The 25,366-nt window shown below is 39.1% G+C and overlaps 1 protein-coding gene across 1 annotated transcript in view; it reads left to right on the plus strand.

The window, feature by feature from the left end:
* DNAI3 (dynein axonemal intermediate chain 3) overlaps positions 1-25,366 on the plus strand; it is a 60,161-nt gene that overhangs the window by 17,882 nt on the left and 16,913 nt on the right. Inside the window, exons 9-18 of the mRNA XM_004603632.2 lie at positions 417-607; positions 1,762-1,886; positions 3,127-3,216; positions 5,666-5,752; positions 7,105-7,233; positions 10,619-10,692; positions 14,130-14,178; positions 14,215-14,310; positions 17,188-17,275; positions 25,117-25,244. Of these exons, the coding sequence (XP_004603689.2) occupies positions 417-607; positions 1,762-1,886; positions 3,127-3,216; positions 5,666-5,752; positions 7,105-7,233; positions 10,619-10,692; positions 14,130-14,178; positions 14,215-14,310; positions 17,188-17,275; positions 25,117-25,244 (1,057 nt within the window). The remainder of the gene's footprint in view (positions 1-416; positions 608-1,761; positions 1,887-3,126; positions 3,217-5,665; positions 5,753-7,104; positions 7,234-10,618; positions 10,693-14,129; positions 14,179-14,214; positions 14,311-17,187; positions 17,276-25,116; positions 25,245-25,366) is intronic.

The raw sequence follows: 25,366 nt of genomic DNA on the forward strand, positions 1-25,366 counted from the left end.
CCAGGAATCAAGCTTCAGCCTGGCCCTCTGAACTATCTCCCCAGTCCCACTTAGAGTAACTTCCAAAATGAAACTGATCAAAGGACAATACCGAATATTCTCACTCACCTGTGATATACAGAATCACATGTCTAGGGAATAGTAGGTATCAAAAGTATCAAAAAAAATCACTGTGATTTTTTTTCTCCTAAGCCCCTTATCACCTGGAAATAATCAGCAGTTATCCATTTGTAGACAGGTCATTAGGGCCAGAGAGATAGTACTTAGACGAAGGTGCTTATTAGTAACTTCCCCAAGCACAGAGCACCTCCCCCCCAGGTATAGCTCCCAAATTTAAATAAAATCAAGTAAGTCATACCATTAAATACTGAAAACCAGTGTTCTAATTGCCTTTTCTGTTTTATTAAACAAAACAGCGTTGAAATAGCCCTGCAGCAAAATGAGATCATGAATACCTTCTATGATGACTGGAGATGTCTGGCAGAGGAAGAAGGCACCTTTGGGGACAAGACTGACACCCACCTGAAGGAGTACCAGTCCTTCACTGACCTGCACAACCTCATGGAGAAAATGATCACCTGCATCGCCTGGCATCCCGTTGTCTACGGTCTGACTAAGGCACTCCAAAAGGGAGGGCTAGGAGGATGTGTTCTGGGGTGGCATTTCAGTGGGCAGTTGCTTTCACATGGCAGACTGCAGAGAGCGCCCTTTCATTAAGGACTGCTGGATGCCAGGCTCAAGTCTTTCCAGCACCTTCTCCTGATCTTATGGTGTCCCGGGGGTCCTGCAGGACACACACAGGGCTGTGTCTAGTCTCCCAGGAAAGGATCAAGTTCACCAAGGGAATGATGGACTCAGTTCCCTACAGGAGGAATTCCATGGGGGGCAGTGGTGGGGGGGTGGGTGGGGGGAACTGAGGCCCCCTGGAATTCCTGGGAGTTAGAAACCAAGGCTGCCTTGTCTTCTGCATGCTGCCCTCTGCCCATTGCATAAGGCAAAAAGCAGCCCCCACCCCACCAGCCCTTGAATAAGAGGCTGACGAGGGGAGATGCAACTGTTTAAACAAAGGGGGGATTCCAACTCCTTATTCCTCCTTCCCTCCCATTTATTTATTGGGAAATAACTTTCATCACTGTCACTGTCATCACTATCATCACTGTCATCCTGTTGCTCATCAATTTGTTCAAGCGGGCACCAATAATGTCTCTATTGTGAGACTTCTTGTTACTGTTTCTGGCATATCGAAATGACTTTAAAAGAAAGAAATTTTTTAAGTTAAAAACTTTTTAAAAATTGGGGCTGGAGAGATAGCACAGCGGGTAGGGCGTTTGCCTTGCACGCGGCCAACCCGGGTTCAAATCCCAGCATCCCATATGGTCGCCTGAGCACGGCCAGGGGTAATTCCTGAGTGCAGAGCCAGGAGTAACCCCTGTGCATCGCCAGGTGTGACCCAAAAAAAAGCAAAAAAAAAAAAACTTTTAAAAAATTGATAAATTCTTCGTAAATCTTTGAAATCTAACATTTGTTTTGTACTTATAGTACATCTCAATTTGGGCATCACTTTACAAGAGCTAGAAAAGCCACGGTGGCTGCTGGCTACACATTAAATAAGTAAAACTTCAGGAAAACCCATTGTCTCCTCTAGAATATGTCTACTCAGATTTCCTCAAGATGAAACGAACAGCAATGCTATTGGAAAGCAGAATCTAGAAAGAAGTCTTTGTGTCTGCTGATTTTAAATTCTCATTGTGTGTCCATCAGGGCTAATAGCTGTGTCTCTGGCTGTGCGAATGACCTATGAGGAGAGAGTTCATGCGTCTGGTAAATTATTGCTGCAGCCCTCGCTAATCCTTTTCTGGAGTTTCTCTGACCCCATACATCCTCAGGTAATGGAGGAGCATCTTCCACCCATAATCTAAGATTTCCAAATACTGTTTTCACGTGACTCTTTAACAGATTGAATCCCAAATGACTTGGTGACCTTGAAATGTTAGAACCCTTCATAAAGCAAGATTTTCTTTAGACCAAAATGTGCTGTCAGGCAGTTTATGCACGATTAGGGTCTACACATAGTTTATTGAAATGGTTACTGACTAAATAAATGAGCTCTTTAAACAAGAAAACTGTAAGAGGATGGTTAAACTGATTTTAAAAGGCAATCCCTTGAGCCAGGAGATAGCATAGCAGTTAGGGAGCACGATAAACTTGATTCCCAATACCATGTGCCCCTCAAGCATTGCCAGGTGCAGATTCTGAGCACCAAGGGGGTGACAGGGCTACCTCCAGGACCACAAAGCTGAAGTACCACAGCATTCCCTGACCCCAGCATGAACTACCTTCCATGCTGGCAGAGAATCATTAGCAGGCCTCTCGAGCACTGACTAGGAAGCCCTCTCCCCCAAATTAAAAGTAAATAAACAGGAAACTCTGGTTTGGTGTTTTTTGTTGGAGGGACACACCCAACGATGCTCCAGGGGTTAATAATCAGGAATTATTCCTGGCAGAGCTCCGGGAACCATGTGGGATGCCTGAAATCAAAACAGGGTTGACCACATGCAAAGCCATTGATCCACATTAAACCATATGCAAGGCCCTATCCACTATGCAATTAATCCAGTTCCTGTCTTGTTTGGACTTTATTTAATCATAAATTGTGGCCATGTAAATGGATTTTAGCCTACCATTCAATTCCCGCAATTCCAAGGACCAGATCCTTTGGGTATTTGAGTTTATTCACCTTCTGTATTGTTTAGAAATTCTGAGTATTATCAGTGATAAGATAATTATCACATAATTACATTTCCTCTCATTCAGCAAATTAGTTTTGAGTGCTCACTAGGTGCCAAGCTAGGTAGATAGCAGGGAACAAAATGGGCTTATGCACTGCCCTCACAGAGCTGACCCCATGAACCTCTCAGTTCTGAATACATGGCCAGTATCCAGAAAAGGAGCAAAAGCAAGTTTCAATCTACAGGTAGGATTCTGAGAAATGAATCTGTAAGTGCTCAATGCTGACAATAGTACTTCAACATAGAAAAAGAAGTAAGTTTGTGTGTGTGCTAGTATATTTTCTAGTTATGATATTCGTACATTTTCTCACTGTCTTGCTTGTGGGGTGTACTGCAGCTGATGCTGGAGAGCCCAGAAGATATCTTCTGCTTTGATTTCTGTCCCAGTGACCCAAATATCATTGCTGGAGGCTGCATAAATGGGCAGGTACTGACGTATTTCCTATATATATATTTATTTAATTTTTACAAAAATGTATAAGGTAGTTCACAGTATTTGATTACATTTAATATTCAAACACCAATCCCACTACCATTACACCTTCCCACCACCAAATTTGGGATGTTTCTATCTCAAGCCCTGATCGCTGTCCCAAAGCACAACCGAAATAATATATTTTGAATGGTCTGCTATGAAGAACCGTTGAACATGCTTACCAAAACAAGTATTCATGTAGGAAACAGTGTGAAGGTGGTTCTGTTTTGGCAGGGGCCATTAAGACATTCTTTAGGATATCACTAACATGCTGTTAAAGGTTGAGTGATGTGAGCTTTCATATATATATGAAAATATGTATATATGCATATATATTTACCTTTATGGTTTGTTGCCTATTATCTGAACCCCATCAAATGTGGTGTGGTAGTTACAGAGAATGGGTAGGGAATGAGTGTCTTATGATGTGTCACGCGATCTAAGAATATGTTCACTCATGCATGAGGCTCAGCCTGAGCATGTGGGGAGCGGCCTTGAGCATGGAAGCAGTTGGGATCTGGAGGTTTGTGGCTCCCTGGGTCCTTAGGGGCGAGGAGGGCTCCTACCCACTCCCCTCTGGGGCGCCTCGAGTGAAACAGTCGGGTACGTGGTCCAGTGGCATGGCCATGGCAGGCTTCATGTTGTGCTCCCTAGATATATATTAATTAGGAAACATTCTGTGGTTAAATTTTTGTTGGTAGTTTGTTTGTGTTATTTATTTATTTAGGTTTTTGGGCCACACCCAGGATGCTCGGGGGTTACTCCTGGCTATGCACTCAGGAATTACTCCTAGTGGTGCTCCAGAGACCTTATGGGATGCTGGGGATTGAATCTGGATGGGCTGTGTATAGTATAGCATTTGCAGGGCAAATGCCCTGCCTGCTATACTATCTCTCCAGCCCTTGTTTGTGTTTTTTAATTTGAAGACTCAACTCAGCAGAAGGAAGGCATGCCCATTTTTATGCTGGTTACTGAAATAGAAAAGTGGGTTAGGCTTGTTATGGGGGTCTCAAGTTGTGCACAGGATAACCCAGTTTTAATAACTGGAACAAAACAAGGTCATATCTATTTGTGTGCTGGAATAGAGCCACACAGTGTATGAGATTCCATAGAAAATCAAAACCCAGTAGCATTAATATCTCTTGGTCATGGTCTGTTCTGAAATTTCTCTGGGGCATAGGAGTTAGGGGAGGACCCAGAATTTAAACAGAAGTCCACTGGAAAATGTCTATATACATCTTGAGATTTCTGTTCATATAATTTGACTCATTGTTTACTTTTCCTCTTAAGTTCTCTAATTTGTGTATTATTTAGATTTGATTCTAAAGTTGTTTGTTTCTTCAATATGTAAAGCAAAATTCTTATAGCTATTTAGCATCAATTTAAATTTATTGTGATCCACTGGGTTTGACTATTATAAGCATATATGGTTTTTTTCTCGGATGGTCAGAAAGCTCTCTTGTAATTGAAATGGGAAGGTTGGTAGCACTTATATTCATCTATCCAAAAACAAACAACCAGAAAAACAAGTGATCTTTCAGAGCCATGTTCAACAATAACTGGTGGCCATACTGATAACCTAGCTCTGCCAATCCTGAAATGCCTTTTTTGCTCAATGTGAAGGAGGACATGAGCTTTGAAAAAAGCAAATGATGAAATCAAATCATGTACAATTCTGTAAACCCTAATATTTTGTCAACTTTGTTATGTACATTTTATGACTTAAATTTTGAAATTACTTCAGTGTTGAACATTGTCCTTTATCCTGATTTTTCCAAAAATTCTACCCATGTATATGTGCAAACTTAGAGTTGGTGATCATGTTCCAGTAAGTTGAACCATTTTCTAGTCTATTTGAATGACTGAACACTTGACCTTTATTTTGAAGTAAACACTTTTCCTTCATATCCAAGGCAGCTCTCCATGATCATAGCATGTTCCCAAAAAAATCCACTCATAGTAGACAGAAATGCAGAATATCTAGCTTGGATTGTTATAACTAGTGACACGTATTATCATAATCACAAACATCAAAGTATAAATTGTATTAAATTTGGGGCTGGAGCAATAGCACAGCGGGTAGGGCATTTGCCTTGCACGAGGCCGACCCGGGTTCTATTCCCAACATCCCATATGGTCCCCTGAGCACCGCCAGGGGTAATTCCTGAGTGCAGAGCCAGGAGTAATCCCTGTGCATCTCCGGGTGTAAACCAAAAAAAAGCAAAAAAAATTTAAATTATATTAAATTTAAAACTTGCTGGTTTATTTAATATAATGTTAAATCTTATTATCCCCCAAGATGATTGGTGGACCCATGTACAAACAAACACCAATAGGCTTTTTGAAGATCCAACCATTATTTTCTGAAAATGTATTGTGATGACATTTATTTCTGTTTTAGATTGTCCTATGGGACATTACTCCACATGTAGAACACATAGAAAACATTAAGACGGGTGGTAATCGAGGTAAAAAGGCTGTTCTCAAGGTTAGTTTCATATTACTTTTATTTTCCTTAAAATTTTTTTTCACTAACCATTTTTATTGCTGTAATGGGATTTGCTGTACTGCTAATCATACATTTCATGCAGTGTCCCAGCACCCCACCCATCATCAGGGAACCTGCTTCCCTCCACCTTGTCCTAAGCGCCCCTCCACATCCATGTTCTGTAGACAAAATCTTCAGTTCTAGTGACTTTGACCATTTATAGTTCCCTTACTATATTTCTTTTTTTTAATCTCACATATGAGAGACACATTTTCTTTCCTTTTTTTCCCTTTCCTTTGGCAGAGGTGGTGACACCTACACAGAGATAAATAGATCTAATCTCCTGAAATTTCACAAGATTGTAGATCAATGATGTTGATAAAGTCAATTTTTTTCAAAAATATATTCCTTTTTCGGGGTGGGGGTGGTGAGAGGGATACTGGGATCATTGGTGGAAGTGAATGGGCACTGGTGGAGGGATGGGTAAACAATCACTGTATGAGTGAAATGCAAACACAAAAGTTCATAAGTTTGTAACTGTACATCACAGTGATTCTCTAATAAGAATTTAAAGGATATATATTTCTTTTTTCAGAAGTACATACATTTTAAAAATTGGTATCATGGATAATTCTGTGCTCATCTATTTTAAAATTTCCATGAAATGGGTGAATCTTACAACATACAATTATACAATTTAATTCTGTGCACACTAAGAAATGCTGTTCTCCCAAAACAGCATCTCATTAGGCCAAGGGGCCAACAATTATTGAGTTTAGAAATAAAATTGAAGACTCTAAGGAAGGGGGAAACTTACAGTCTTCCCCCTTCCTGGTCAGTGTTGCTGATATTGTGATGTGGGCGTTCACAGGCTTTTTTGCACACACTGCATGGTGCTCACTGGGGTCTCACTTTTTAGCTCTAGAACTTATGTATGTGCTCACTCCAGGTTCCACAGCTGGCCATGGTGCTCATAAAGTTTTAGTTGCAGTGCTCATGGGTGGTGACACACTTTAGTTCCCATGCTTGCACAGTCCTGACAGTGGTGTGCCAGAGCTTGTACCCTCTGTTTCTGTGTCAGGGGGTCCAGACCAAGTTTGGACCTTGTCTGGAGCATGTGGGTGGCATCACATACTGAAATTTCAGACTCATGTTTGCAAGTCAGGCACTTATGCCATTGAGCCAGTCCTGGTTCCATCCATAATCCATGGCTTAAAGGTATGATCCATAGAAAAATGAAGATATATTTTTCCCCTCTAACTGGATGTTGCTTTAAGTTGAAACACTGAGGAAAGTATGAGTCTATTCATCAGTTCCCTAAAGTTAGACATGATGATCTTTTTTTTTTTCAGCCTATGTTTCTCCTTGAACCAGAAAGTAATACAAAACCAACACATATCCGGAACTGTGCAGTCTCCTCAATAGAAAATGGGCATAGGAAACTGATTACAGATTTACACTGGCTGTCTGATGCTTTCGAGGTGAATTTTAATGGTTTCATACTTTTCTTCTGTTAGATTGTAAATTCGTGTAAAGCTTTATTCAAAGAGCATGTTTTAAGTCAACAGTCATTTTAATTATGGAATTACCAGGAATTCCTGGTGTATAAATGGGTATTTTCATGGCTACTAGTCAAATATCTGATTTGGAGATAAGGATGAGGTCATTGTTTCAACTTTGGAAGGTTTATAAACTACTAAAGTATGTAAATATGTGAACATTGATTTGATTTGATAATAGAGAAGATGAGGTTTGACAAGTAAAGAGTGTATTTTACTAACTTTTTTGGTAGAGTTAAAATGTATAATTTGAACTATTTGGTGTATACAATTTGAAGATCCATGACATCAATTAATATGTAACTTTGCTGAGAGTAATTCTGAGGAGTTTTGGTGTCACAGCTCGTGGTACTTAGGGATTACTCCTTTTTCTGTACTCAAGAATCACTCCTGATGGTGCTCATGGGACCATATGTGTGTGAACTCAAATTGCCTTGTGCAAGGCAAGCACCTAGCCCACAGTACTATCTCTGCAGCCTCACAAGAGAGTCTTGAATTGAATGCGCCAGGAGGCTGATTGTAAGATTTATTGCTGAGAGTAGGCTTTGCTATTAGACTTTGTGATTCTATCCAGCTCACAGTTTGGTGTTTGTGAATTCAGAAACCAGTATTAACTCTCCTAATGTCTCATTTGGGGGCATTTAGGATCAGTTATGTATGTGGAAGAATTAACAGGTGAAATTATCCAAGATTATCCTGAAAAATTAGCTATGAGTACCTCAAGGAAATAGATTATATAAAAACTATATAATCAAACAGATTATATGTATGATATACTATAAATTAATTACATATATAATATTAATTACATAGTATATATTAACTATGTTATATATATTATATAATCAAATAGGTTATACAAAGCAAGAATAGTTGGAAAAGTGATAATAAGCCAAAATAAATAGACCAGATATTATTTCTGTTATTTATAAATATTTCATTTATTGTAATGAAAGTTCCAGCACAAGAGAAAAATCATAATCTTAACTCATATTATCCTAAAAAATTTATCAGATGATCATACATTTAAATAAAAATCACAAATCAACTGAGTTGAACAAGGGTCGGGAGTGGTGTGGAGGGGTAGAAGGGTGTGAGGGAAGGAAGGAACCGGAGATAGTGGTGGAGGGAGGTGGACACTATGGTGGAGTGTGGAGTTGGAATGGTGTGTGCATGAAACCCCATCATTAACAGTATTTTAAATAATGGTACTTCAAATAAAATATAAATCATAGGGGAACAAAACCCCAACAAATCAGATAGGAGATCACATTTCTGTAATAGGGATAGTTTTCTATGCTAGTTAATGTAAAGGAAAAATATACACATATAAATTTCCAAATTATAAAGAAAAGAATAAATAACAAAGTGAAAAATTGTACTCCAAATATGGCAAATAAGATAATTATCTATAAATAACAAACAACATATTCTGAAAAGAAATCAATGAATATACACAAAATTACTCCAATTTTCTAGTATTAAATAACAAGGCAACAATATTATGCCATTTAGAACCTATTAAATTTTGTTGTAGTTGTTGGGTTTTGGGTCACACCTGGTATCTCTCAGGGATTTCTCCTGGCTGTGTACTCAGGGATCACTCCCAGTGGCGCTCTGGGGGAACTATATGTGGTGTCAGGGATTGAACCCAGCTTGGTTGCTTGTAAGGCAAGCTCCCTGACCACTATGCTATCTTTCCAGCTTCAGGATCTATTTAGTTTTTAAATGGGTGTTTTAAGAAATAGCCTGTGTTTCAAAAGTTTTTTGGGCTACGCATGACTGTGGTTAGGGCTTATTTACTTCTAGCTCTGTGCTTAGGAATCACTCTGGGTAGAGCTCAAGGGGCTTTTATGTGCTGCTGAGGATCAAACCTAGGTTATCTGTATTCAAGACACCTTACCCACTGTTCTATCTCTTTGGTCACATGTAGCCCAAAACTTTAGTAAAAGAAATTTTAAAGCACATGTGATCATAGAAGATATGATTTGTTATATATTCCTTTACAGAGTCTTAACAAGCTTGCATTCAAGTTCCTATTTTGAGAATTTTCAGTTAACTAATTTGAAAACTTACCTATAAACTCATGTGTCATCTTTCTATAATATATAGATTATATATTATAAAGTGCTCTTTGAATAAAATTACGAACAAAGAAAAAAATAACAAAATATAAGAAGCTATGAAAAAGAAAGTCATTACTGTTCTAGGCACACAGTTGATTCTTTTTTAAAACTTTTGTTAGATCATTAAAGTGTAATATTTCTTTTTTTAAATTAAATCACCGTGACATAGAGCATTACAAAATTGTTCATGATTGCCTTATAATCATATAATGTTCCAACACCCATCCCTCCACCAGTGTAATTTCCCAACACCAGTATCCCCAGTTTCCCTCTTACCCCTTCAAGCCACTCCCCACCCCAGCCTGCCTTGCCTTCTCTCTCTCTCTCTCTCTCCTATTCTCTTTCTCTCTCTTTCATTTTAAGCATTATGGTTTGTGATACAGAGGCTGAAAGGTTATCATTTATATCCCTTTACTTGCTTTCAACATTCAGCTCTTGTCCAGAGTGATCATTTCCAACTAGTACTGTCATAATGAAACCTCCTCTATCTTAACCACTTTCCATCTCCCACACCATTGACCAATCACTGACCAACCCTCCTGACCCATTTTCCCTGACCTTGGATATTAGTTTCATACTGTTTTCTTTTTACATCCCACAAATGAATGTAGTCATTATATATCTGTCCCTCTCCTTCTGACTCATTTCACTCAGCATGATCCTATCAAGACTATCTACTTATAGGCAAATTTGATGACCTTATTTTTCCTAACAGCTGTGTAGTATTCCATTGTGTAGATATACCATGGTTTCTTTATCCATACATCTGTTCTTGAGCACTCAGGTTGTTTCCAGATTCTGTTTATTGTGAATAGTGCTACAATGAACATAGAAGTGCAGATGGTGTTTCTGCTGTGTGTTTTTGGACTCCCAGGATCTATTCCCAGAAGTGGTATAACTGGGCTGAATGGGAACACAATTTCTAGGTTTTTGAGAAATGTTCATATTGTTTTCCAAAAAAGCTGGACCAATCAGCATTCCCACCAACAATGAATGAGAGTCCCTTTCTCCTCGCATCCATGCCAGCACTGGTTGTCTTTGTTCAATTGGATGTGTGTCATTCTCTGTGGCATGAGATGATAGCTCATTGTTTTAATTTGCATCTCCCTGATGATTAGTAATAGAGAGCATTTTTTCATGTGCCTTTTGCAGTTGATTACTTCTTGCATTTTTAAAAATAGATTAACAGAATGGGAAATGTTTTTGAGAATAGAAATGGAGTCTCCTGTCAACTCGTCACATGTTCCACTGATTGGTATGTCTCATTTTAAACAATTACTTAATAATCTTTATACAGTACAATGTTTTTAGATGCTTCTAAAATCATTTCTTTTCTGTTCTGTAAGTCATCTGATTGTGACAATGAAACCTGAAACAAGAATGTTATAGATTGTTCCTGCTTTTTAAAAAAATCTTTCCACAGATACAACATTCTGCTAAAAGACTTAACTAGGAAGGTTCTGTTGTCACTGAATTATCTGTGAAAGTCAGTGCCCTGACACCAAGATTTGCATGCCTAAAAGTGGTATTTAGTCAGAACACAGACTAGAATAATTTTTCCAAAGCCTTTAGCACCGGATTAAGGAGATTGGAACAAAAATCACAAAACTGGGCCAGCACCGAGGAAGAGGACAAATCCCTCGAGACAAAGGGCAGGCTATCCTCAAAGAAATTTGAATTTTCTGGTGTGCAGCAAATGATCATAGCAACAATGCTATTCCCAGCCTAGCTCTTGTCTGACACATTATGGTCCTCCCACACAGGTCTGGAAGCTTAAAAAACCATTTACTGGAAATTTACTATCTTATACTGTCCTGCTTCCAACAAAAATACAAGCAGGATATCCTGTTTATTTTGGCCATTCAACATTGGTTTCGTTGTTTGAATTTATTTGAATTTACGTATGGATTTTCTAGGAGTTGTCCAATTTCTGTTAAAAACTAGTTTGACGAAATTGAATTCTGTCATCCTTGGTGGTGGGGAGGTGGACAGGAAAGGAATTAAGAGTCGCTGCCCACGAACCAGAGCTAGTCTTGCTGTGATCATAGCTCCTCTGGATTCCCACAGTCCATCTCATTTAGGGGAGCAATCGCTGCCCCTTCACAACAGCAACAAAACAGCTGTGAGGAAGCACAACAGCCTTTGCCAGTCACCCTAGTGGTTCCTGGATGCAGCTTCTCATGAGGCACAGCAACAATAATGGGGGATGATCTCTGGGGGCAGAGCTTGGATAAGCTCTGAGCACTGCTGGGTGTGCTCACACGTACCCCCCACACCAGGAGATAAAAACACGAAAGTCACTATCAAGAAATTGAAAAGACAACCACAGGATGGGAGTAGATACTATCTATCTATCTATCTATCTATCTATCTATCTATCTATCTATCTATCTATCTACATATATATACATATATATTATATAAAAATATCACCCAAAAGATTTATATCCTTTTGGCATCTGGGAACGTGGATTTGGGTTTTGTGCCACATCCAACAGTGCGCGGGGTCAATTTCTGGCTCTCCACTCAAGGGTCACCTGGTGGTGTTGGGGATCATATGTGGTACCAAGAACTGCTAATTGCAAGGAAAGTGCCTATCTCCTGTCCTATCTTACTGAAATTCATATAGTTGGTAAGAAAGAATTCTTATGACTCAACAATAAAAAAAGAAATGAACACCTAATGTGAACATGAGCAGGACCCAGTGATAAGGCCCAGCAGTAGAGCACCTACCTGGCAGGAATAGAGTTGTGAGTTTGTTTCCCTGCGCTGCCTGCCGTGAAGCTCCCTGGCATCACAACCAATTGTGTTGTCTCTGACACACTGCATGCCAATACCACAGCATCAACAATAAATTCATTGGTATTTTTTCATTTTAAAAAATGAGCACAGACTCTCAGTAGACATTTTTTAGCAATACGAATAACCAATAAAGTACATGAAAAGATAAATATCATTAGCTGTCAAGGAAATTCAAATCCAAACGACAAGGAAATATAAAATAGCCCAAACTATCTTTGAAAAAAAAAACACAGTAAGAGGACCAGGACTCTGTGTGTCTAAACTCTCTTCAAGTTATAATATGGATATAGATGTGCTGGTACTAGCATAAAGATGCACACACACACATATTCAGTATATCAATAAAGAGATTAGCTCAGGACGCTGAGACAATTTGATAGGGAAAGAATAGGTTGGTACCAAGAAATTGGATAGCCACATGTAACAAAGAAGTTGAATCCCTACTATAACAAAAATGGAATAATGGTGTAAATCTATGACCTAAAACTTTAAAACTCTCAGAGAAAAAACTCTCAGAAAAAAACTATAAAACTCTGTCATAAATGTTTGTGACATTGGATAAACAAGCAGATAACACAAGCAAATGCAAAATGAAAGTTACTTTTGATGAGATACCACTTAGCATCCACTAGAATGACTATAATAAATATAATGAAAATGACAAGTGCTGGCAAGTATATGGAAAAACTGGGACATTCAGTCTTACAAGAATGTAAAAATGATTCAGTTGCTAAAAAATAGTTAAATACAAGTTTAGACAATAATAATGGTAGTAAGCCTTTGTAAATGGCAGCAAAAATGATTAGATTCAACATTGGTGTTTCTTTTCCATCTAGATGTTGCTCTACATTATTATCATCTCATCCTAATGCGTCTATCATAGTGCCAACAAATAATACAGTGGCAGCAATCAATGTTGGCCAAGGGCCCCTATTACTTTAATTTTTTCAGGTCAAAGGCAATTTTAATGAATATGTAAGAGACCAGTAATGCTCAAAAATAAATACTTGACTATAATTTAAAAAAAAATTTAAAAAAAAATAGTTAAATACAAAAGATACTATATTGTCATAAATTCTTCTAGATACAGATCCAAAGTAAATGAAAACATGTATCTACACAGCACACTTAGATGTTCATTGCAGCATCATTCATGAAAATTAAAAAGGAGGAACAAACCAAGCTCTCTCTTTGTCATCAGTACTTTCACTGGGGATTAGATAAAATGTGGTGTATCTATATAAGGAATAAAGTGTGTGCTTATATGTATTATGACATAGCACTCTAAAAGCATGCTAAGTTAAAGAAGCCAATGACAGACAGACAGACAGACAGACACACACACACACACACACACACACACACACACATACTCAGAACAGGCAAAACTATAAGGATAGGGATAGGAAGTAAAATAGTGTTTCCTGGGGGTAGGAGGGAGTGGTTAGTGGTAATACACTGTTACAAACGATGTGTACAGGGTTTCTCTAGAGGGGAGGTACGTGGGGCCTTGGTGAAAATCTTCTGAAATTGATTGTTATAACCATTTAAATTCACTCTAATTTGTAACGTGTGCACTCAAAGTGAATTGTGCACTTTAAATAGGTGAGTTTTGTGGTATGTGAGCTACATGAAATAACTGAAATTCTTTAAAAAGACTATGAGTTCTCTAGCCTCAATTCTCACATATGATGTTGGTTAGTGATGTCATTAAGCATAAATTTTATAATTTTCTAATATAAAAAATTGTCCCATTTCATAAAAATCTTGGTTTCAGGATATTAAAAAATAATCATGGTTACATTGCTAATGTATAACTGCAAGTGTTGTTCTAAGGCTACTCCTCTTATTTGTACTTAATAAAGTAGTAAAATGTAAATTTTTTTTAAGCACAATATGCTTTTGGGATGTCAGATCACAGAAAATTTTAGTCCCCCAAGCACCCGGCCAACCATCTATACAAGCACCTTCTCAGCCAACAGAGAAAAAGAAAGAAGAAATTATTGAAGTTTCTTTGGATGTGCCACCTACCTTTTCACATCTAGATCTCTCCTGGAAACCCATCACTAAGGTAAGTACCATGGGATTTAGTTGATCTTATTTCTTGGATATATTATATAATTTAATACACAGTCACAGTCACAGTCATCCAGTTGCTCATTGATTTGCTCGAGCAGGCACCAGTAACGTTTCACTTGTTACTGTTTTTGGCATATTGATTACACCACGGGTATCTTGCCAGGCTCTGCCGAATTTAATACACACATAATTTTATATAATAAGCATAGATACACACAGATAGTCTCGAAGTAATACAGTTCATGTTAACAGTGGACTTAGCAATTCATGTATTCATTCAACCTATAAAGACTTTGAGCAATTATGTCAGAAATAAAAATTACTGTGAACTTACTAGTTACTCCTATATAAGCAAGCCACAACTAAGAAGAGATTTGTATAATAAATTATGTATTATAGTTTCAATTATATACTAGTTGCTCAAAATTGACCACTCAAGTTAGCCTGGAAAAGTCCATTTTAATTCTATTGTAATTCAAATTCTGTATATTTTGCACATCAATAATAGGAAATAGTTCTGTAACACCAGTGACAAAACAAAACTGAAAACTGAAGAAGAAATTATTTGAAGCTGTCATTGAATGGCAGGTCTTGCAGGAAGTCAATTTTTAATGAAGATATGACTGTGGGTAGGGCATATAAGTGGGAAGTATGAATGGACTTTAAAGCATGGGATGGCTTTCTCTAGAAGGCCTGATTCTAATGTCAAACAACGCTTTCCCATAGATCTGCATCACTAGAATTACATTATTACTGTGTATTTGTCCCAGAAAAGTGACAATATTCTTTCACCATGCGGGATTATGTGGTCAGCTAGACACTCAGGTGTCTCCTGGCAGGGAGACCTCTCCATCACTAGGGCGGTTTTCTTCCTCTGAAGGTACAGGCCCCTACAATCCCCCCAAATCTGGGAAACTCAACTGCCTAATTGGTGCAGGTGGAAGTGTATGTGTCTGTTTCCCCTGACAGATGCTTTAAATGTAGAGACAGTGTCTGAGAGACATCAGGACCCACATGTGACCTGCTCCTAGGATGTTTCCTGGATTCTATGTTCTGGAGCTTTATGTATACATTAAAATAATTGTTTTAAGGTTTTGAAAATTTGGAAACATTTTAAAACAAAATATGTCATCTGTGGGAATAGCCAGTCTTGTTGGAATGTTTGTGATGGAACTCTTTTAAGAAAAAAAAATATTTGGGGGCTGGAGCAATAGCATAGCAGGTAGTGTGTTTGCATTGCAAGCAGCTGACCCATATTTGATCCCCGACATCCCATCTGGTCTCCCAAGCACCACTGAGAGTAATTCCTGAGTGCAGAGCCAGGAGTAACTTTTGTATATCACTGCGTGTGACCCAATGAGCAGAAAGAAAGAAAGAAAGAAAGAAAGAAAGAAAGAAAGAAAGAAAGAAAGAAAGAAAGAAAGAAAGAAAGGAAGGAAGGAAGGAAGGAAGGAAGGAAGGAAGGAAGGAAGGAAGGAAGGAAGGAAGGAAGAAGGAAGGGAGAGAAAGAAAGAGAGAAAGAAAAGAAAGAAAGAAAAGAAGGAAGGAAGGAAGGAAGGAAGGAAGGAAGGAAGGAAGGAAGGAAGAAGGAAGGAAGGAAGGAAGGAAGGAAGGAAGGAAGGAAGGAAGGAAGGAAGGAAGGAAGGAAGGAAGGGAGAGAAAGAAAGAGAAAGAAAGAAAATAAAGGAAGGAAGGAAGGAAGGAAGGAAGGAAGGAAGGAAGGAAGGAAGGAAGGAAGGAAGGAAGGAAGGAAGGAAGGGAGAGAAAGAAAGAAAAAGAAAGAAAGAAAGAAAGAAAGAAAGAAAGAAAGAAAGAAAGAAAGAAAGAAAGAAAGAAAGGAAGGAAGGAAGGAAGGAAGGAAGGAAGGAAGGAAGGAAGGAAGGAAGGAAGGAAGGAAGGAAGGAAGAGAAAGAGAGAAACGAAGGAAGGAAGGAAGAAAGGAAGAAAGAGAGAAAAGAAAGGAAGGAAGGAAGGAAGGAAGGAAGGAAGAGAGAAAGAAAGAGAAAGAAAGAAAGAAAGAAAGAAAGAAAGAAAGAAAGAAAGAAAGAAAGAAAGAAAGAAAGAAAGAAAGAAAGAAAGAAAGAAAGAAAGAAAGAAAGAAAAGGAAAAAAAAGAAATCACATAGGCCATTTGTTTGTGTGTGGGTGTTTTTTTTTTTTTTGGCTTTTTGGGTCACACCCAGCACTGCACAGGGGTTACTCCTGGCTCTGCACTCAGGAATTACTCCTGGCAGTGCTCAGGGGACCATATGGGATGCTGGGAATCAAACCCGGCTCAGCCGAGTGCAAGGCAAGCGCCCTACCTGCTGTGTTATCGCTCCAGCCCCGTAAGCTATTTGTTGAGCTGTAAATACTTTAGGAAAAAAACCAATCACTTTAGAATTATTGCTAACTCATAGACAAACATCTCGAGGGAGAAAAATAGTGAGAGACACGAAGGAAAAGGTCAACTGTGACATTTTCCCACTCTGGCAAGGCCCTGTCCACTTCTGAATCTTAGGAGTACGTGTCCCCAAGGTGGGAGCACTTCCCCGATCAATGTGAATGACAGGCAACAGGAGAATGAAACGTTATTTTATATTAATATTAATTACAAAACATTTTTCAAAAATAAACCACACATGGGATTTGGGGATATGGGAGTGAAGACCCCGCCCCCTGATTTTCCCTTCAGCAGCACAATTTTAGAAACTGTGATCTGGATGCTTTCAGTGGGAAGAAGTAGCCAGAAATTTAGAAGAAAGAGCAGGAGTGGGAGGAGGGCCCCGGCAATCTGAGGGCAGAAGGAAGAAGAAAAAGGCAAGAAGATATTACCTACAGATGATTTCAGGGCATATGGAAGTAACCTTTACTGTGTGTTCTCCCCAAAGATGAGGCTGTCTAAAGGTGAAACAACTTTAGATCACTGCCCGACCAAGTTAACACTGAGTAAAGACCATTTCACATACAAAGGACAAGGTAATGGCTTTTGCTTACTAAAAGATTTGATTCTTTCATTGTTTGTGGTTCATTATGTCCACACTGAGTTTCTTCTTAGAATAGCCTAACTTGTTTTTTAAAAAATGCAGAAAATCAAGAATTCCGATGTGGAACTTTATCCAAGCTGCAACAGCTATGTAACTGGCAGGTTAAAACTGTCTCAACACACAAAACGATTTCACAGATTTTGCTTCAAAATTAGAATTTCACCAACATTTATTCAGCATATTGATGAATTTTACAAAACTCATCCAGCGGGTAGGGAATTTGCCTTGCATGTGGCTGACCCAGGTTCGATTCCTCCATCCCTCTCAGAGAGCCCGGCAAGCTACCGAGAGTATCTCACCTGCACGGCAGAGCCTGGCAAGCTAACCATGGCGTATTCAATATGCCAAAAACAGTAACAAGTCTCACCATGGAAACGAGACTGGTGCTCGCTTGAGCAAATTGATGAAAAACGGGATGACAGTGCCACAGTGCTACAATGAGTGCTACAAAACTTATCCCATGGAAAACTTTAAGTAAGCCTCTTGGTCGGGCTAGGGGGACCCCAAATATGTTCAGGAAACTGGGAGGCTGCTCCCACAGGGCTGGGTCAGATGTTTAGTACTAAGGCAGCAGTGCAGGGTTGTGTGACAGGGTGGTGCTGTATGCCACCAGGGCTGTACCTGGCAGTGCTCAGGGGCTGATGTTGTGCTGGGTGTGGAAATAAGGTCCCTGCATATACAAATTATGAGCCCCAGATCCCTGGCCCCAAATAAACCTGGCTTGTAAAGTCTGATGAGAACCTTATTAATATTATATGTTCAAAGAATAAGTCTATAGAATCCCATACATCTCAAGTCTAGCAGAATGAGCTGTGAAGTGTTATGAAGCCACTAACCATTCTTAATTGGAATGTAGTAGAAAAATTAATATGTAAGAGGTGCCTTTAAAAAATAATTACGTTTTTTAATTTACTTTTTTAAAAAAGGCACTTCGTACATGATAATTTTTTATATATTATCATTTCTTTACAAGGGCTGGAACGATAGTACAGTGGGTAGGGCATTTGTCTTACATGCAGTCAACCTGGATTCAATCCCCAGCATCCCATATGGTCCCCCAAGCACTGCCAGGGGTAATTCCTGAGTGCAGAGCCAGGAGTAACCCTGAGCATCGTCAGGTATGACCCCAAAAGAAAATAAAAAGAAAGAAAAAAACAAAAAGAAAAATTTAAATCTAAAAAAAATTAAACTAAAATTTTAAAAGTAAAGAAACTGTTAATTGTTAAGTGAATCTCAACTCAGCCTATGCATCTTTGTTAAAGTAATTGAAGGGAGTGCATATTAAAATAAAGTTACTGAAGTAAATATATATCTCATTAAATCATATTAATAATAAAATGATTGGGGCTGGAGAGATAGCACAGCGGGTAGGGCGTTTCCCTTGCACGCGGCCGACCTGGGTTCAAATCCCAGCATCCCACATGGTCCCCTGAGCATGGCCAGGGGTAATTCCTGAGTGCAGAGCCAGGACTAACCCCTGTGCATCGCCAGGTGTGACCCAAAAAGCAAAATAATAATAATAATAATAATAATAAAATGATTAAAATAAAATTATGTTTAGATATCCTGCTTTGAGCATAGCTCATAAATAAAAATATGTTTGGTTTTCTTTTGTTATTGTTGTTGTTGTCATTGTTATTGTATAGGCTCCCAAACAGTGTGTAGGGGATACTGTGATCTCTCTCATTGATATCCAGCTTTAAAAACAAAGTGTTCTTCGATTCGGAAGTGTTTTTCAAGTATCCACCTTGTCAAAATGATTTCCAAATATAAAGTTCTCAGTTAAATGATAGGAGTTCTGAAAAGAATTATCTTTAATATTCAACTTGAGCAAAATTCGACTCACTGAAGTTGAATTCAAAATATATGTTGTAATGCAATGCAAGAATTGCTGAAAACAGGGGAATCACTGAATTTTTATAGACCTGTTCAAAACAATGCAGATGTCCCCTGCTTTCTGAAAGTTTGCATTATGTCACTTTACTTTTACCAAACAACAACAACATAATCTATGTTTGCATTCGTTTTCATTAATTAAAAAAAAACACTGAAGAAGACTTTTCTTTGGCAAAAAGTGAAAAGTAGAAAGGGCATTCCGCGTTTGTTCTGCAGCAGCTGAGAGAGCAGTGAGACTGGCAGTGCCAAACTTCTTCACAGGGAACTCATCATTCATATCATCTTCCTCATATTATTCCTGCTTACTCTATGTTAGTGGTATTGGAGACTTACTAGAGTATTTGATTTGACTTAGTTGGCTCTCTGGGGAGCTTGAGAGAGCTCAAACTTTCCCTCTAAGATAATGGTTGACTATTTCACCTTCTGCCATTTCCATTTACAATTCAATTTAAAAAATAAAAAGCTGTCCTTTTGGCTAGCAGGGAAAACGGTATCAAAATATACCATATTTCAGTCCAGGAAGAGAGCTCTAAGGCTGGAGCTCAAGCACCAAATGGTCCCTGGGATACTGCCTGGGGTAAACCCTGAACATGGGGCACAGCCCAGAGCAGCCCCCAGCCCCCCAGGAGTGACTCACAAACACAGGCAACACACTAAATATCACTGTGTGTGTGTGTGTGTGTGTGTGTGTGTGTGTTTGGGCTCACTTCACTCCAGAGGGAATCTAAGGCCATTTTTCTCCTACCTAAATTTCTGGGTTCAATTTTTTTCACTTTGGGGGGAAGGGAGCCACACCCAGTAGTGCAGATTTGTCTATTTTTCCTTGAAGTTCTATCAGTTTTTGTTTCTCATGTTTTGAAGCTCCTTTATTAAAACTGTTATGTCACCTTGATGAGTTGCAATATTCTTACTCTGAAATATAATTTGTCTAATATCACGATGGCCATCCAACTTTTTTTTTTTGTCACAACTGGCAATGCTCAGGGGTTACTTCTGGCCTTACACTCAGGAATTAGTCCTGGTAGTGCTCGGGGGACCATATGGGATGCTGGGAATCGAACCGGGGTGGGCTGCGTGCAAGGCAAACGCCCTATCCCCTGTGCTATCTCTCCAGCCCCCCAACTTTCTTTTCATTGTCACTAGTACAATAGCTTTTTGTCTTTTCTCCTTTCCCTTATTTTTATTCATTTATTTATTTATTTTAGTTGAAGTAACATTGAATTAAGCATTGCATTCACTTCAGGAGTGTACAGTTAGGTTTTGTCTTCAGTCTCTTTCTTCTGTGGCTTCATCTGTTCTGGCCGGATTGTACCTCTGATTCGGATACCTTCATGTGCTTCTTGGTCTCGTTATGCTTGTTCTGCTTACTGAGCCTATAGCGCTGCTTGAACCCTGAACCACAGTCTGCCCTCCCTCGCATGCTGGAACCGCGCTCACCTTAGCATCCCATATTTTGCTGCCACCTAGCGACCACAAGCTGCACCTTCTTTGCAATGCAGCGTGTGAGCCATTCTTGAAGAATTTCTGTTATTTATCCGATAGGACTCCGCCTTTGCTCTGCATGCTTTTGTCTTAAATTTTATTTTTATAAGGTTATTCAGAATAATTCATTACATTTAATATTTAAATACCAACCCCACCACCATTGCACCTTCCCACCACCATATTTCGAATGTTTTCACCCCAAATCTCAAACCGTGCCCCCCAAGCAGAACTGAAACAATTAATTTTGTATTGCTTGTTATGAATAATCCGATAAAAATGGTCTAATAAAGTTCCTTAGAGGGAAGTGTGTGAGGATTGCTGTATTTTATCCTGAAACTATTAGGCCCTTGTATAAGAGGTTACTGACATATTTGTTAAACCCAATCGAGGGCCGGATTGACAGGACAGTGGGTAGGGCGTTTGCCTTGCACACAGCCGACCCAAGTTTGATTCCTGGCATCCCATATGGTCCCCCAAGCAACGCCGGGGTAATTCTGAGTGCTGAGCCAGGAGCAACCCATGAGCATTGCTGAGTGTGACCCAAGAAGCTAATATATTAAATAAATAAATAATTTTTTTAAAAAAAACAATCGAATGTTGTGTGCTACTCTTGGTAAATCAGTGGAGTGGAGTATGAGAGGTTACTCCAGGAATTCTAAAATCTAGAACATGATTATACAGCAGATTCACTCGTGGGTGAGGTCTATGTTGCTCTCTTCCAGGAGCTATATTTCTGAGTCTCTGTATCTTGGCCATTGGTGAGATTCTATGTTGGTGTGTGCATGTGTCGGGGGGAGGGTGGGAGGGAGTCATAGTTTGTGGGTGTGGCTGCCAAGCTACTGGACGACTTGGAAGATGGGGGGAGGAGGCCAATTCCACTCCGAACAAGCTAGGAGAAAAGTCACAGGTCCTGCATTCCTAGATTTTTCTGTGGATTCCCTCATGGGTGAGGCTCATCTGAGCCTGTGGAGAGCAGCTGTGGGCATGACGACGCTTGGGTTTTGGAGGTTTTCAGCTGCCAGGGCTCTGTTGGAGCAGGGAGGGAAACTCAATCTGCCCCCACTTTGGGTTGCCCAGGCAAAGATAGTCTGGAACAGGATCTGGACATCCTATGTTGCTCTCTTCCTGCTCTACATGCTTTTGGAAGCACTTCCGGAATGTGGTTTCATGATTCCGGGAGATGAGGCCCACGAGGTCATATGTTCCCCCTGTTATTAAGCACTGTGTTAGAGAATACATTCTCAATTAACCTGGATTTGTATGCAAATTATGTGCATATTCTACTCTACCTAATACACTTCACTGTATTACTGTCATTCCGTTGCTTATCAATTTACTCAAGTGGGCGCCAGTAATGTCTCCATTAGTCCCAGTCCTGAGATTTTAGCAGCCTCTCCTCACTCATCTTTCCCAATTATTGGAGGATCTTTTCAGGGGCAGGGGAATGAGACTGTTATTGTTACTGTATTTGGCATATCGAATACGCCACGGGGAGCTTGCCAGGCTCTTCTGTGCGACGAAATACACTTATGTACATTATTTTTTAAAAAAAACAGACATTGAAATGAGAATGAAGAATTGGAAACAAACATTTTTGTCATTGAAATTTTGTATATTGAATTGATAAAAATATGCTTTTTGCTCTTTCTACATGAATAATATCTTTTAGTAAGCACAGTGTAATTGCAGGTACTATTGTTTGAAATGTTGATTGACACTGTGGTTTAGCTATTAAAAATTCTCTTTGGCTTCTTTTTGTACTTATTTTCAACAGTTAACTAGTGGGAAAAATAAAACATAGGTTCCAGTGGCTTACAGCAGCCTTCTTACACTTACTCATTTGTGACTCTTTTCACCTGAGACACTTTTACATGACCCCATGTCTGGAGGTATATAAAACAGGTGTGCAAGTCAAACATTTGCTGATAATAGTTGATAAAGAAATTTATTTCAAAGCAAAAATTCTCAAAGCTATGCAAACCCACGTGGTGTCACCCCTACAGTTGAAACTGGGTTTAAAGTGTGTTTATTGCCTTGCAAGTGTATGGTTAGGAGTTCAAATCTCTGGTTGCCACACTGAGACAAGATGCTAGCAGCTTTGCTGTTGGAGCCTGGAAGCTCTGCTGTCTGTGGTCGCCAACCACTGCGCAGACAGGGGTGTGTGGTGCACCACAAAACGGTCCAACTCTAGCAGAGCTACTCAAAGAACGTGCAAGATCCAGAGCCAGACAGCACGCCTGAGCACTGCTGCAAGCGCCCACAGAACTGTGTCTCTGTCAGGAGTGCCAGCCCCAAAATGTGTGCCAACCCACAACCACAAGGCAGAAAACTGGGGTAAATCCTGAGGCTTCATGTGTGAGCACCACAACCTAATATGTGACTCTAGTGAGCACCACAGCCAGAAGTGTGTGGCCTCTGGTCATCACAACAAGAACAACAATGATGAAAGGGTAGGGAGGAGGGAGTGAAAAAAAATGACTTAAAGCACAAAAGACGTGTTGGTTGACTGTACCTAGTAAATGATAAGCATTGTTTTTGGTCAGGAGTTATCCTATCTGAACATGTATCCATACATAGGTAAATAGATACATGGTCATTTACTTATATAGCTGCATATTGTTGGTTTTTATATTTTTTTTTCTCATGGGTGAGAACCCAGAGAATGTATTGAGGAGGGTTTATTAGCATCTATTTTCCTGCCATTTCTCCCAGAAGTTAAATATTGTAAGTTTTGCAACATTATTTTAATTACATAAATAAAACCTTTTATTTATTTATTTATTTGTTTATTTATTTTGGTTTTGTTTTCACACTACACCTAGTGCTCGAGGCTACTTCTGGCACAGTGCTCATGGGGAACTCATGAGGGGGACCATGAAGTGCCAGGGATCAAACCCAGGGTTACCACGTATAAAATATGTCTTCCAGTCTTTTGAACCATCTTCCCAGCCCTAAATACTACATTGAAAAAATTCTAAGGGCTGGAGAGGTAGTAAGAAGATAAGGTGCTTGTCTTGCATGGCAGAGACTCAGTTCAATCCACAGCGCTACATATGGTCCCTCAGGTCCCACCAGTAACGATCCCTGGTCGAAGAGCCAGGAGTAAGCCCCGAGCATCTCTGAGTGTGGCACCCCCCAGAAATACAAAATAAAATGAAAACTAATGAATAATTTGCGAAAATGCCTGAGATGTATCTATAGAAAACAGGATACAATGCTAAAATTTCAATTTCCAAAATGAAATCTTTATATTTTCTCCATAACAATAATGGGAAATATGCAACGTTTTAATAGCTGTGATCTATGGGAGATGTAATAATAATTTGTTTTGCATCATAGTTTTTTGATCATGGATGACAGTTTCTCATGCTTTTTTCTCATTTCAAAGGTCTCAATAAAATAGCTTTGTTTTAGATAATAATAAAGTCATTTTTAGACATCAGGCACTTTTACAGAGAAGGAAATTCTGGATGACGTTTTTAATCTCAGCCCCTGAATTAGCTATGCTCTTATCATTTGCTTGTATAATCATATCTCTAATATAATGATTTATGTTTATTAGCATAATTTACTGTACCTAGTAAATGATAAGCATTGTTTTTGGTCTGGAGTTATCCTACCTGAACATAAACCTGAGGTATTCAGAAAACACTAAACTATGTTTTATATTCATGTGTAATTAACACACATATGTTTATATTTTATAACAAGTAATACATTTAAAAAATTTAGATAACATTTTCTAAGACGTTAAAGAATTTTTGACATTGACAAGGCTACTCTTAAATGATTTGAAGCATTTTCATTTGATGTCAACTGAATAAAAATGGCATGAGTTTTACATTAGAGAGTTATTGAGACTATCAAAAAAACTAACTCAGACGGTTTATTATCTGCTCCATTTTTGCTATAAATAAATCTATAATGATGTGAAGTGATTTTCAAATGGTGTTCAACAGAATCTTTGAGAAGTAGGCAGAGGGGGCGGAGGGTGGGCGCAGGAAACCCTCTCCCAGAGTCTTGAGACGGATTAGTTTTTCATGCAGGGGATCTATACAAGCTTTGGCTTGAAAAAATTATTCTTCTCCTAAATTCTAAGTATAAAGATGCTTTTTGGTTTTGTTCTGCTTTGGGGTGACAGCCAGCAGTGCTCAGGGCTCTCGTTCTGCCAGGAATCACTCCTTGGTGGAACTTGGGCAACCACCTGGGGTCCCAAGATTAAACTCAGGTTGCCCATGTGCAAGGCAAATGCCCTATTTGCTGTACTATAACTCCAACCCTAAAGATGCTTTTATGTCTATTCATCATGGTGGGGAGGGAACAGGGCAAGGGATGTAAAACATAAATCAACTATATTTTATAATAATCCTTTTCTCCTTACTCCACTGGAAGACAAGTCAGCCCAGATCGCAGCAATGAAAATAGGAGATATGAGCCTATACAATAACCTGGAAGTGGGGATGACTGATCAGTTTAAGCCAATAGAAGATTTCTGCACGAAGTTCTTTGTGGGAACAGAGGTGAATCACACTTACATGTTTTCCTAATTGTTGTGATTACATTGAATTGCATGGTGGTAGCACTTGTTGTACTTGATTGCTTTACGAAGACTTGCAATATTTATACTGTGTTTATAAAATAT

Source organism: Sorex araneus, chromosome 5 (assembly GCF_027595985.1).
Source record: "Sorex araneus isolate mSorAra2 chromosome 5, mSorAra2.pri, whole genome shotgun sequence".
Lineage (NCBI taxonomy): Eukaryota > Metazoa > Chordata > Mammalia > Eulipotyphla > Soricidae > Sorex > Sorex araneus.